The following is a 15502-nucleotide window of genomic DNA, read 5'->3' as shown; positions in this document are numbered from 1 at the left end:
TTTTGTACTAAATTACCTATAAAATTTTAGTCAATCAGGCAGGTTCTGCAATTTACTTTCGAGTGAATTTTATAGCCTACTAGCAATTACCCGGCGTGCTTCGCTGCGCCTTAAATGTATTTTTGTGTTGTAACTCTCCCCCCAAGGCTCTTATGGCCTCATTTACAAAATATTTTTAAAGATCTTTATGAAGTTAGATTTAAAAAAAATCGATCTATGAAGCATTGTTTATTTTTTTTTTTTGAGTTAATATATTTTCGAAGGTAATTAGAAAATATGTAAAGAACCGACTTTCTCTTGGAAATTTAATTTATAATCTTATAACTGGAGTCTACTATCGCACCCTTTCCTCAAACGTGTATTGATTCAATATTCAAATAACGTATATTTATATAATTTGAAAAAATCTCCCTACTATACAAATATGTACAGCAATATTAACTAATATTTTCAAATGTTGTGAGAGGGAGTAACAAAACAAAATTACTTTTAAGGCGCAGCGAAGCACGCTAGTGTCACATGAAATTAACTGAGCAAAGTACAATGAATAGCTGTTAAACAATGTTTCACGCACCGGCACCATCTACTTTAAATGAAACATACTTATTTTCGTGAGGGATACTCACACACCATATACTTTTCTATTGAAATTTTTCCTGAATTTTCTTAGCTATAAACCTCCAACGAATGCAAAACCGTGGAAATCGGTTCGTGCGTTCTGGAGTTATAGCGTCAGGAAGGAAAACCCTACTTATTTTTATATTAATTTTTATATTAAAGAAGATTAAAGAACTGTCCGCATTACACAATTTTATTTTTCACAAAAACGGTATTCATGAATTTTTTAATTTTTTTTTTATTTGCTTCCGCATATTTTTGACATAACAGCTTTCATTTTATGCCCATATTAAACAAATACAGCCTAAGTTTACCCGGGTCCACGTTTTGGTCTGTATCTCGAGACCCTAGTCACCCAGCTATATGAAAAGTGCTCAATCTTAAAGCATTCATGAACGGCTTTCATTTGATACCCATATTGAACAAATACACCCAAGGTTACCCAGGTCCACGTTTTGGTCTATATCTCGAGACCCTAGTCACCCAGCTATATGAAAAGTGCTCTATCTTAAAGCATTCATGAACAGCTTTAATTTGATACCCATATTAAACAAATACATCCTAAGGTTACCCGGGTCCACGTTTTGGTCTGTATCTCGAGACCCTAGTCACCCAGCTATATGAAAAGTGCTCTATCTTAAAGCATTCATGAACAGCTTTCATTTGATACCCATATTGAACAAATACACCCAAGGTTACCCAGGTCCACGTTTTGGTCTATATCTCGAGACCCTAGTTATTTTTTAAAAATTTTCTTTGCTACAAACCTCACGGAGCCCGATCGCTTTCCAACGAATGCAAAACCGTGGGAATCGGTTCGGCGGTTCTTGATTTATAAGATTACCAAGGAAATGTAACTTCTTTTTATATATATAGATTTCCACCAAAGGCTTAACTGCAGTTAAGAGCTCAGAGAAGTTCAAATAATTCCAACATGGGGTTATCGGCAAGAGCAATTACCCCCTTCGAGTTATAATCTTCGTTTTTCAAACAGCATAAACTGCAGTGAAGGCTTGGTGGAAATCAACTTTCATTCAACTTGAATTCAAAGTGGCTTTGGTTGAATTTCACTCGGTAGTGAATTGCAATATCTCGGAAACTAAAGGTAATATCAAAAAAATCTTTTTTAAATGCATATTATCTTAAAATAATCTTTCATCCAGGCGATGCTTTCTACAAAAAAAAAAAAAAAATATGTTATGTTAAATACAGTAGAAAAATAAACATGTAAAAAATGAAAAATACGTTAATTTTTTCTTATCAACATTTTATGTCCAAAAGTAGTTAGTTAAAAAATGGTTGACTCCTAATGCAGCGGAATCCAGCTCTAGTGTTTGCGTAAACAGTTTAAAGTTAGTTTATATATATATATATATATATATATACAGTTTAAAGTTAGATTTATGCAAACATCACTTCCCGCAGGGTATGTATTAAAAGAAAAAAATTAATTATGTTTTTATATAACAGTTGGTCATTTCACATTCACATTTACAGTTATTCATTATATTTATTTCCAAATCCATAAAATTTGCAACTGTTTTATGGCGCGCTATAGCTTTGTTGTTGGTTGTCGTTAATTTTTATAGCTTAGGGTGTTTTTTTTTTGTTGCTTTGGCTACCTTTTTGATCATTCCGTTTTAATTTAAGTTGTTGCAGCTTTTTTCTTGTTGCCAATTTTTGCGCAAACTTTTTGGTGTCAGCGTTTAATGTATGCATATCAAAAAAAAAAACAACATTAGTGTGTGCGTTTGTATAGGTCAATATACGATATATATATATATTATAAATAGTAGATGTTCATAAATTTATTTTCTGCTAATATTTTTATTGCATGCATCTACATAAATATTTATCAAAGATGGAGAAAACAAAGCATAGCCACATTTTTCAAAAGATTTAATCACCATATCGATTCAATATTGATTTCTTACCTGCTCGTTTTCTTCTTAACATCTTTTATTTACACATATTCCAAAATTAGTAGGCTGCATTCGGTCAAGCGGCAATTTAATTTTGAACACATGTTATTCATAATCGAAACTCCCACCATATTTCTGTTTGCACGCACTAATTTCATATGTAAAGCGTACGGTAATTTATGGTGAAAAAATAAGTTAGTTGGGTTGAAAATAGTTTTTATATTGCGCTGAATTAATAATTTCCGGTGCTGTTTTTCCTTATAAAGCAAATTACTTTAAATATAGGCATTTTCTACAACTTTGTTTATCCACAGGGTCTCGATAAGGTTTTGCGGAATTGCTTACGGGGCATATCCTGGTCAGTGTGGCCAATTTTAGTATTTTCGTATCAAAACTGGTGCTCTGAAAACGATTTGGTACGTTGATTTTGATTTTGGTGCCTTTTCCATAAAAGCGGTAGCTCTGAAAAAGCAATATTTTTTTATTTTTTCATGTGTCGTTTTTAATTTTTCTATATTAAGGGTATTCATCAAACCTTATAAATGCATTATAAACCGTATAAACTAATAATTGTGTAAACCCTATAAATTAACTGTCAAAATTTGTATGGAAACTCGTTTACGCACTTCTGTTAAATTTCTCCAACAATTTCACTGAATAAACTTGATAAACTGAAGCCAATGCTACTCTGTCGAAACAGCCGCTGTGTTTTCTTAGGCAATAAGCGGGTTCCGCATAAAAATTTTGCACGCAAATTAACAACAACGATATGATCCTGATAGCGATCTGGTTCAATTTATGATCCGTTCTGTTTGTTTTGTTTCACTGATAATTTGGTCGCACAGTTTGGTAGCAGTGACAAATGAATTCCTACACAAACAGACATTCTGCCATGGTTTCTTTTAACTTGCTACAAATAAATCGCCTTTATGATAAATATTTATTTAAATGAATATTATCTCGTCTAAATATAATTTTTTCTCACTTAGCGAGGTCATTTCTAAAATTTCTTAATCCTCGTGCTAGTAGTATAAAATTACTGATACTGAACACGATAACCAAAGAAAACACGACTAGAGTATGGGCCGTTCATGTAGTGCTTAAATTTATAATAATATCTGCTTGATAAAGTTATCGGTTTAGATGAATACCACTATTATATTTTTATTCGCCAACTAAAATTGCAATAATTAAAACAATCTTCAGTACAATTAAATCGTCAATACGCGAAAGTTATCACAAAGCCGTCGATTTGCTGTATTAAATAAGAAAAACCCCGTTTTATATTACTGCAAAAAAAAAATCTTGGTACTCTCAAAAGCGTTTTGGTACGTTTCTAGGTAGGGGAGAAATATGTAGGGGGCAAAACTGATCCTGGTGGCTGCTCATGCTCAAAAAATGGGCATCACTAGCGTGGATAGGTGCAGGAAGTGTCGTGAGCGGGAAACGAGAGAAACCTTGGAGCATCCTCTCTGCCGATGTCCTGCGCCTTTAAAACCACCACTAAAATACTTAGCAGCCCATCAATTCGAGAAGTTAAAGGATATCTCAAAAGTAGGGCATAAATTTCTACTGAAATTCATACAAAGTGTTGACATCCTTTGTGAATTAGGTGTGTCTTTATCGAAATATAGATTTGCTGAGTATTTATTTTATACTTAAAATTAGAAAGGAAAGAAAATTGTTGCTATACAAATGTTCCACCCGTGACGATGGACAATTGTCAATACCCCCTATGTAAATAAGTTTATTTGTAGATGTATGTATATTAGGGCGGCTCAATTTGTATGGCAGGTTTTTTCGACTATGCGCGTATAGCACAGAAGGATTCTACCCGTAATTCGAAGTAAATTTTCCGAAGAAACCATGGGTTTAACATCAATTTGGAGTTTGCCAAACTGCGAAAATAGGTTTCTTGGCATTTTGCTGTAGTGTCGTAAAGAAATGCTTATTTTTTTATACCCGAGCGCACTATATACGAGTGCACAAGGGTATATTAATTTTGTTCACATAACGGTTGTTTGTAACAGCCAAAACGAATCGAGATAGATATAGACAAATGTATACATAAATGATCAGAATGAAAAGAGAAATCGATTAAGCCATGTCTGTCTGCCCGTCCGTCTGTCCGTCTGTCCGCCCGTCCGTGTACACGATAACTCGAGCAAAAATTGAGATATCTCAACGAAATTTTGTATGTAGGTTTCCATTTATCCAAGGTAGGTTGGTATTGAAAATGGGCGAAATCGGACTGTAACCACGCCCACTTCCCATATAACGGTAATTTTCAGAAATACGAAAACTGCGATATTTTAGTAACTACTGGAGATTATTCACTCTAAATTGATATTTACAATAAGTTTTAGACGAAAAATAAGAATATTATAAATTTTAGGAAAATGGGCGTAGCCACCCCCACTTATGGTTACATGTTTATATCTTAGTAACCGCTGCACCAATTTCTTCCAAACTTGGCACGGTGTTGGCCTTCGCACAACATACCAATTTTTAAAATCGGACAATAACTACGCCCACATCCCATATAACGGTAATTTAGAGAAATACAAAATCTTCGATAAATCAGTAAATATTAAAGCCAATTTATTCAAAATTGATGCTTGCAACAACTCTTAACCAAGAAACACGCTTGTGATAAAGTTTTGGAAAATGGGCGTGGCGCCGCCCACTTATGATCACATATATCTATCTCGGTAACCGTTCTACCAATTTGTACCACATAAAAGCAAAACGTTGAAAATTATTGAAAGTGGACTAAAATTGAGGCCGCTTTTCATATAGCGGTAAATTTCAGAACTGCTTGAAACTTCAAAATTTCGAAATCTAAGGACGCTAATTTACTTAAAATTTATACACCCCGGCTTATCATGTAGCGGTAGCTTTCGGAAATGTGGAAAACATATATTTAATACGTGCGCCGGGTATTTAATGTTCGGCTCCGCCCGAACTTAGACTTTCTTACTTGTTTTTTTAAGTTTTATTTTAGTATAAGCAAACCATTTCTGGACTTATCTTTTTCTTAAAACTTCCACCAGAGGGCTCAAGAGTGAAAATTTTCACATTTTTTTGGGAACCTATTTTCGCCATTTGGCATACTCCAAATTGATTTTAGACCAATGGTTTCTTCGGTAAATTTGCTTAGAACTTTACATACAATCCTAATATGCTATACGCGCATAGTAAAAAAAATATTGATCCGCCCTAATGTGTTTATATTCTTATACTTATAAAAAATTTGGATATGGTACATTGATCTATATAATTGAACTGTTTATTCTTCTTTTCAGATTCCAACTACGCGGTCTATTAATCATCTGGAATACAATGCTCGCCATGTTCAGTATTATGGGCGCTTTTCGAACGGCACCGGAACTCATACATGTGCTACGTCATTATGGACTTTTCCATTCCGTTTGCGTTCCTAGGTAAGTGTCAGTATACATATATTGACTATAAGCTTCTTTCCACTTCCATAACTAATTAGGCGCCTTTCACTTTTCTTAAGAATTGGCAGGTATTAAATTGCGACAGATCCTGACTTTACATACTGTTTCCTATATGTTTTTTTAATCTTTTTGTTCTTAATTCTTAACTAGTTTATGACTGCATAAAAATTCTTACATACATATGTACATGCTTGCTTTAGCTTATCGACTTCCTTATTCTGTAGACTGGGATTTTTCGCAATTCATCCTTGACAATCACCTACCTCGTATCGGTCGTGGTCAATTTGTAGCTAATGAAAAAAAAATTCCAAATTCAAAAGCTGTAACTTCATTTTATTACCCATTCGCCTGCTGTTCTTAATCACTGGCCGCTGGGTAAACGTTGTTGGTCATGACAATTGCATTGCATTGTGGCATGACCTTGAGCTTCGCTCGATGATGACGCGCGCTCTCTTAACTGTTACAGCGTTGACCATAAGTCGAGCCTGCCGCCGCCAGTCCGTTTAGCCCGTGATGTTCTCAACTCGAAAACTAGTTTTTCAGCTTTTCAATTGTATTGTTTGGTTTTTGCGCTGCTTTATTTGGTTTTATTTTTTTACTGTTTTTTTTGTCTTATTGGCTTTACAGCATCTGTTTGTTTTCAGAATCACTTGTTTGAACTCCGACAAGGGTCGTCGTAACGGAAAAATTATTAAAAAAAAATGGGTATGACTTGCGGCTTCTTTTCCGCTCTCATTTACAAATGTATGCTTTCGACTATGTTTAACGCAATCTTGACGCTATCTTACAAATATTTTTGCTTGCCACTGTAGCTATTCATTAAATCACATTTTTGTGGTTTGTTTAACTAACTGCCGTTATTTATGACTACATTTAGCCGTAATAAGTAAAAGCTACTTGTCACTTTGTTATGTTCTAAGTAATTAACTTTTTTGGCATTGCTTTTCTTTGACCATTTATGTAACTTGGCTTTATTTTTGGATTTTTCGTTTATTCACTACTTATTGTTGTTCGATCAGGTTTGTTGAACCAGTTGTACATTTGTCAGATAATTAGAAAAAAAATTGTTGATCCTTTTCAATATTGTTGAGACTTATCCCCATAATTAAACTCCTTGTAGAGTTCAATTAAATTTTGCTCTAAGAAACGTCGAACGTAGCTGGTTCGGTAGAGAAATCCATGTGTCCACAGCCGGCCGTATAGTGCAGCTCAGCCACGTACAAGTCTGTAATCAGTCCTATTTTATCACAGAAACACAATGACTTTTGGCATAGTCTCAACACTTGCCGGCAGTCTAAAAAATATTCCTGACCCCTTTACACAGTGGCTGAATTAGGCTTCTGCGGACGTTCGGCTAATCGCGGGCGAGTACTTCAACAGAATCGGTTTAAGAAACTCAGCTTTATGTAAATTGGGGCCTAAAAGATGTCCTATCTTAGTATAAATTCAATATACCTTAAGCTGAGTTAGGCCTTTCTTGAACCATTTGCTGAATTAGGGCGCTCTTCGAACCAATTCGGAAATAGGATGCTCTTTTAACCATTTGCTGAGATAGAACATTTTCGAATCGGCAGCCGGCATGGGGCGGTCGTCCACTCAGTGAGCTCATTCTATCGGGTCTTCTTCGCTTCACAAAAGCGACACTCCGCCTAGTTGAGCTTTGTGAACTCTGGTATCTTGGGATGAGCGTTTGCTCAATAATAATTCCAATGTGGGCTGCAAGTTTGTCAAGAGGGTGGCCCTTTGCTTGGTACAATTGACATGCGTGCCTAGTATTTGACCGAGCCCCTCTTCCAATTTTTCGGACAGGAATCGAACCTTGGTCCTACTAGCTCTAAACACTCTGCTCTGGCGGCCTACTTTCTTTCATACCCCTGGGAAATTGTGCTGTGCTACTGACAAGTTGAGGGTTGTAGTGAAATACTTAACTCTCGGGCACTTGTTGGGCACATTTGGGTCTATCCTGCTCAGGTAACAATTTAACCTACTTCTGCATCCAGAGCTGATTTGTGCTAGTTACTTAGTGCGAGGCTCCCGTGACAGACGAAGTTCTGTCTAGTCCACATCGGGTGGTTTTGCTGCTAAAAGGGCATTCACAAGTCGGTAGTTAGTTGGTGTAAGTTGAGACCGACTCCCTGCGAATGCCATTTATGGCCTGTCTGTAAGCTGTCGGCTCCAGTGGTTGTTTTATGAACCTCTGGACCTCGTCCGTCAGTTCGTATAGATGACTTCTGACGAGCCTTGGCCAGGGCTCTGTCACTATCAGATGTCTGTTCGGGTGCCCAGTTCTGTGACGTCCTACCAAAAATTGCTGCGTGGCTGTCCGAAGTGCCGTGTTTTGGCAAGTCTGAAGTTTTTTCCACTGTGTTTATGTACTCCATTGACAATTGCGGTTGAATGCGCGGAAAACGTGAACACCCAGCACAAGTCATCAATTCCATTTCTTGGCTGACGATGTCAAACCTTTGCCTTTGAAAGATCCAATGTTACTAAGACTGTTCTCTCACAGGGGTGGTTTAGGCCAAGCCCACGAGTTATCTGACTATTTATGGCGTTAAGTATTGTTGTGATGCTAACTTCACGGCAGCCATGCTGATGCCTCGCTGGAGTCAGGTGGTATGCGATTTTCGAAAGTTTGTTGGCCGATTTCCCCGGTTTTAGCGGTGGGAACACTCGCCCCGTTTTCCACACGACCGAAATGATGAGAGTGGCCGTTGACATATTGAGGACCTTGATGAGGTAGTCTATACCCGCTGGACCCAATTTTTTCAGTATCAGCATGCATATTCCGTAAGGACCAAAGGCTTTGGGGACTTTCAACGCTGTTGAAAGCAAGAGGCGCACTAGGTGTAGGCAGCTTCTGCAATCTTCTGGTGAAACGACGTTGGGGTCGGCTAAAATAGATCACACATTGCCCCAGGTCCGACGACGCACGGTCATCGAAGGAGGTTTCCACTATATCGTGGCGCGTCGTCGGGTCCAGTGCTCTTACGGTTGACCAAAGCTTGTCAACACCACAGAGGTGAAATTGCAAGTCTTAGGGTGCTACTACCCCTCTTGCCGCTTATGGAACCTACATAAGTTACAGAATTTCGAATCGAGATCCTGCATGTTGGAAATCTCCGGCATCAAGCTGTCGAACTCTGCTCTTTTGATAGAACAACCGCTTAGGGTTTATCCCTAAAGTATTTTTGTTCCTATAACTGCTATTTAACACTTCCCATAACCACTTGCTGCACTTACTAATAATTTCTCTCTTTTTTTTAATATCCTCTTCACAGCTACATCGAACAAGATCGCGTCTGTGGATTCTGGACCTGGTTATTTGTACTCTCCAAACTGCCCGAACTTGGTGATACAATCTTCATTGTGCTGCGAAAACAGCCGCTCATATTCCTGCACTGGTACCACCACATTACTGTGCTCATCTACTCTTGGTTCTCCTACACAGAATACACTTCATCGGCGCGCTGGTTCATTGTCATGAACTACTGTGTGCACTCGGTGATGTACTCATACTATGCGCTAAAGGCAGCGCGTTTCAACCCACCACGCTTCATTGCCATGATCATCACCTCACTGCAGCTGACACAAATGATTGTCGGCTGTGCGATCAATGTGTGGGCCCATGGTTTCCTCAAGACACACGGACGGCAATCGTGCAACATCTCACAGACGAATATCAATCTATCGATAGCGATGTACTTCAGCTACTTTGTGCTGTTTGCGCGCTTCTTCTACAAGACATACTTGTCGCCAGCCGGCAAGAAGAGTCGCCGCATGGCAGCATCACTGGCAGCACAAAATACAGCCAAATTGTCACCATCGTCACAGGAGGAGCACAAAAGTGTTGCTGCGAATGGCAGCGCTGCCGCACTTAACGGTACAGCGTTACTGCGCAAATCCAAAGCGCAGTAAGCGGCGACAGCAGCAGCAGCAGCGGCGGTGCTGGAGCTATGTTTTGTTGTATTTTTGGTGGGGCGTTCCAGCGGGTGCCGAATGAAAGATTGAAACGTATTTTTTTGAATTGGAATTCGGGCAGAGTATAAGTCAAAAGTCAAAAGTCAGTAGCCAGTAGTCAGTTAGTTGGAGTAGCGGGTCAACGAAACGGGAGCAGAAGGAGAAAACGGAGCGCAATGATTTCAACAAAACAGCCTGGAATGTAATACAAATTTGTTGTATTCATTAAATTATTTAAGTATACAAAAAAAAAACAAGAACAAATTTATAACGAATGGATTTTGAAAATTTTTTAATCCTACATACTATATTTGTAATGTATATGTATACAGAAAAAAAAGTAACAAAAAGTTTATAAATTGTAATTTCCACATAGTCTCATTTCAATTAGGACGATGAGGCTGTCGTGTACCCATCAATTTTGCTCGAGTCACATTAGGTACATATTTTGTATATTAGAGGTGCAATCGTTGCATAAATGTTTACAAGAAAAAACAAAAAAAAAAGTTAGAACTGTTGCATTGTATGTGTTAAATGCCACCACAATTTGTATATTTAAAATGTGCATACTAGGTTATGTATTTGTTTGCTGCCAAAAAAATAAAAAACGAAAATCCTACAAAAATATATTTAACAACTGCAAGTTCCAATTTACAATTTAATCAATGATGTTTGTTAAGCAGCAATGAAAACCAAAGCGAAAATTTTATTTTATTTTTTCTAAGAAAAAAATATCAAGCGAAAATATGTACGTAATTGGATTTTTCTATAAACATGTATGTATGGTTATGTATGCTCCTTCGTTGTCATTTCCACTCGCTCGCTCTCTTTTTCACTCGCACTGTGAGTGAGTGCATTTTATTTAGTTATTATAGGTTATAGCTTAATAAAATTAATGAAAAGAAAAGTGCTAAAACTTGTAAGTTTTCGACACAAAATCGCATTGAGCGCTGAAAACATATGTAAATTACAATACATAAAAATACGTATTTGTTTATATAAATGCTAACTTATGTTATATGTAAAAGTGCATATACGTATGTATGTAGAGAATGTAATCCTCGTAAGAACAAAGTCAATTCGGCATAGGCGCATTGAAAGATTGCGTATATAGTTTTCTACTAAGTACAGACTGGCTGAATTTAGCTTGAATGAAAAAGTTAATCACGAAAAAACAAAAAAACAAAAACAAAAAATAACTAACAAAAATATATGGAGGTTAGTAGAGTTTTATGCGTACCCGTTTACAAACTGTGCATTTCAGTTTTAGAGCCGATTTATATGGCTAAAAAAACTATTGCTATTGTTCATTAAGCACAAAGTTTAGCTTTGCATTCGCAAAACATTCAAAATTTGTAAGAGTTTCTTGTCAAAAACGGGACCGAACTCATTTTATAGATTTTTTGGACGCTTCAGTAGGATTTTTTTTTTCTCAAATTATGGACGTGCTAGAAAAATTTGGGAAATGGCCTTGAAATCTGCATCGAAAATCTACATACATACATATAAGATGAGATCGGTTCCGTTTGCGAGAAAAAAAACGAGTCCAAATTTTGTTGATCCGTCTTATAATTTTTTGCTGAAATAGAAAAAAGTATAAGTACACCTGCCTTTCAGGCTCAAAAACACTGCATCACAATAAGTTAGAAAATATGCGATTTCAATTTAACACCAGCAACCCCCCAAACCTGCCCCATCCCGCCCCCCTCCCCCCAAAAAAATAAATAAAATTGAAGCTATTTTGACGGAAGTATTAAGTAATTATATAAAAACAGGATTATCACAAAATAAAGCTATTTCCAAATTGTAAATCAACAAAAGAGTAGTGCAGCATCTGAAAAACGCTATGCTCTTGTGTTACTAAGTTTAATTAAAATAATTTATAACTCTACCTGCTCTGCTTTGAAATTCCTATAATTTGTTTAGCCCAAGCAATTATTGGAAATTTATTTAATGAAAACTTTTAATTCCTTTTTAAATTCCCGAGCTGTGTTACCACAAATTAAAACATGGAAAACGTGCTGACAAATTGGCATATAATTCTAAAATTAGCAAATGACAAAATTACGCTAACCAACGCTTAAAGCGACAACTTAGAAAGACAATTTCAATTCTTCTATTTTTTATTGATTATAATTTTCACTTTTACGCTCCATCATTAAAAAAAAACCTTCTAAACCAACGTATGGCTAACTGTAATTTTGATTTCGTTTTAATTTATATAAATTTATGTATACGCATTATTTTTATTGTGGGTGGGTCACAATATTATAATTAATTATATACTTTTTTATAAAACGCTGAACAATATTTTAAGTTTAGGTTCTGTGTATTTATGTATGTATATTGAAACAACATTAAAAAGGAAAAAACAAAACCAAAATACAAAAATGGAAAAACAAAGCCAACCGACGCAACAGGGCGGTCAAAGAAGAAATGTGTGAGAAAGAAGCGCAAATATTTTTATTTCTTATTTTTACAAGCGAACAAAAACAACTTATATATGAAATAAATATTAAATAAAAAATAGTAAAAAAATAAATTATTTAAACATGGAAATATGTAAAACGGAGATATGTAAGAAATAAAACAATAAGAAGTATAAAAAAATTAGTTTCTAATTATGTTTTTAAAATTAGCTACGTGGAATACTTGGGTAAGATGCATTTGCATTAATGGCATGCATTGTTATTGTTCTTTTTCTTCTTATTTGGCACTTCGACCATTTGTCGGTTTGCCCCGTGGACAAAAATCTTTGCGCCAAGTGCGGACAGGTCAACCGGTTTATAAGTAATGAAAAAAGATGTTAAAAATATTAAAAAATGCAATTTCTTAATAGAAAAAAATTATTTATTTTGATTACTTAACCAATTTTCTCCGACAAATGGTTTATTAACTGCAAAAAATTGGAAAAAATACCTCTGTGCGAGTTCAAAATTTCGGATTTTTTTCCGAGATTTTCGAATATCATGATGAAATAAAATAGTAGGTGTCTTCCATGATTCAATAAAAAAGGTTTGCTCACTAGTGACATTAGAGTTTTGACACGACCTCACATAAAGGGAGCCGATTTTGTCAAGAGGGAGCGAGAAAACTATTTTCTCAGCAAAACTTTTATTATTGAATCATGGGTGTCTTCTTTTTTTTCAAAAAAAAAGGAAAAAAAACCACCACCAAAAAAACATTGTGATATAAATTTTGTATGGAATGACCCATATATAAAATTGAAAGGAAATTACAAGTTCATCCCATGATACAATAATTTTTAGAAGGTAGTTTCACTTCTTCTTCTTATCCGCCATGTTAGCTATCTGACAGAAAACGTGTTTCGTATTTTTTGTTGTACCAACTTTTTCAAAAAAAAAAATCCAGCTTTTGACGTTGGAAAAATAAAACAAAGAAAAGCCAAACATATAAGTAGAGAAATTTTCGAATATTTTGTAATAATTTTCTTCATCGTGTCGAGATTGTCTTGCTTCATAAAAATCAAAAATTGTTTGATCGTTTGTGCGATATCGTCAACTCGATTACAGTTTTGCTTCACGTAACAGTAACAGTAACACGTAACAGCAACACAAATGCATAAATCAGTGTTTTGACAACATCGTTTTGTCAGTATCGTTTGAACGACTATCGTTTCAAAGTTACGTGATTCATGCCCAGCTTAATCGCTCTGACCAATAAGTTGTGGTGCAATGGAAAGACTAGCGAGCACATCTAAATTGGCGGCCGATAAAGTCCGTGGTGTGCGATGGATCTAATCCATTATAAACAAGAAATATTGCTGTTATATTTTCATTTTTATGATTTTTATTCATGTGGTTAGCAGTGGCAAAAATGTATGTATAAAATACGTATATTTATATTAAAAATTAAGTGATCAGTTATGAAACATATAAATCTTTACATGTTCTGTTAAAAAATATCTAAAATAACAAGCGATAATCCCCAAGTTCTATATCGTAGCAGTGGCCACATTGCGTGTTTGTCACAGACACGGTTTATGTCAAAAATTTTGAAGTGAAACCATGGTGGAATTATACAAGGTGTTGTACGTAGTGACAGCTCATGTCGACAGCTCCCTTACAAAAGGTTGTAATATGGAAGCACGAGAGAAACGGGAAGAAAAAAAGCCCGCTTTGCGATGTAGTTCGAAATTTGGTACTATTTTTCATATAAAATTTTGCATATAAATAGTTACAAACGGTATATTATGATAAGCTAAATTCGCGAAAGTAGTATATATAACGTAGTACTTATGCAATAAATGGTAATTTAGTTTATTAAACACAATGTCCTATAATTATAGTCAAACTTCCAAAACCAAAAAATTAGTGGTGACCCCGAGTCGTTACATGACGGAATCGACAAAAGGGCGCATCGACGGATGGGGAGAATATTTCATCGAACAAAATGCCAACTAAAGATGTGGAGCTTGCATCGCAATGCAAGCTGCGACCGTTCTGAACTGAGATGCCAGACAAATGGTTTCTACAAATTAAGGCCATCTTTCAGTCGTACAAGACCACATCTTATGTCGGTAAATATAATCTGGTCCTCTCAGCAATTAGCAGCGATGCTTTAAAGGAAGCTGCGGATGTTTTAAAAACCTTACCAACTCAAGACCGATATATTAACCTCAAAAGTCAACTACTGTCACGTTTTACTGATTCAGCCGACCCACATAGGGTATTTGGCTGATTTAGGCATATTTTTATCGCTACAAACATCAAATATAGTTTTAGTTATCGAATAAAACATTCACTATAACTACCCTGTTACTAATAGAAAATTCAATCGTAGTGAAATCTTATTTATTGTCAATATTATTGTGGCTTATTAACATTTGTTTCCATATTGTTATTGAGCTTTGTAGCACTATTATGTTTTTAGGGAAAAGGGAAAAAGCAACAAAGTCTTAGCGGTAGAAGTTACCAAAAAAACAGTTATATCGTTGGAAAAGCAGGGCCAGTGGCAGTGAACCACAGACGGGATTGCAGCAGCAAAAATCACTGGGGAATAGATGCATAGTTAAATACGTAGTTCTTGTTTAAATCTTCCATCTAAACTTACCAAGAAAACAGTTATATCGTTGAAAAAGCAAGGCCAGTGGCAGTGAACCACAGACGGAATTGCAGCGGACGGAAGCACCGACCAAAATAACTACAAATCTCTCTACTCTAAACCGATGTTTTTTTGCCGAATTAATGTTGAAATTTCTAATTTAATTTTCAGTTGCCAACGATAAGAATAGAGTAAATGTCAAAGAATTGTTCAGTGATTGCAAATCAGTTTTGGAATAGGGAATGAGGTAGTTTAGTACTTTTTTAAAGGCGATAAAATGTAGTTTTTTCAAGAGGGAAACACCGATATAGCTAAGGGAGCCAAGATGGCGGATTAGAGCGAGAACGCTGTCAATATCCAACACCTTGTAATATTCCACCATGAAGTGAAACTACCTTCTAACAAGTAAGAAAGCCTAAGTTCGGGCAGAGCCGAACATTAAATACCCGGCACACGTATTAAATATATGTTTTT

General features: G+C 35.9%; 1 protein-coding gene and 1 long non-coding RNA gene across 2 annotated transcripts in view; one reads left to right on the top strand and one right to left on the bottom strand.

Moving 5' to 3' along the window:
* Nucleotides 1–10221, top strand: part of LOC118746919 (elongation of very long chain fatty acids protein 6) — a 64932-nt gene extending 54711 nt beyond the window's left edge. Inside the window, exons 2-3 of the mRNA XM_036480905.1 lie at nucleotides 5846–5983; nucleotides 9286–10221. Coding sequence (XP_036336798.1) covers nucleotides 5846–5983; nucleotides 9286–9922 — 775 coding nt within the window. The 3' untranslated portion in view covers nucleotides 9923–10221. The remainder of the gene's footprint in view (nucleotides 1–5845; nucleotides 5984–9285) is intronic.
* Nucleotides 10222–14518: 4297 nt separating this feature from the next.
* On the bottom strand, nucleotides 14519–15105 carry LOC118747064. Its single transcript, XR_004993920.1, has 2 exons — nucleotides 15038–15105; nucleotides 14519–14976 (listed from the first exon to the last, which is right to left on the bottom strand). It is a non-coding gene; the product is annotated as an uncharacterized LOC118747064 (long non-coding RNA).
* Nucleotides 15106–15502: the final 397 nt, after the last annotated feature.

The sequence above is a fragment of the Rhagoletis pomonella genome, unplaced genomic scaffold (assembly GCF_013731165.1).
Source record: "Rhagoletis pomonella isolate Grant_MI unplaced genomic scaffold, Rhpom_1.0 Rhpom_scaffold_00011, whole genome shotgun sequence".
NCBI lineage: Eukaryota > Metazoa > Arthropoda > Insecta > Diptera > Tephritidae > Rhagoletis > Rhagoletis pomonella.
The sequence above is the reverse complement of the archived record's forward strand: the minus strand, read 5'-3'. Positions and strand labels throughout refer to the sequence as shown.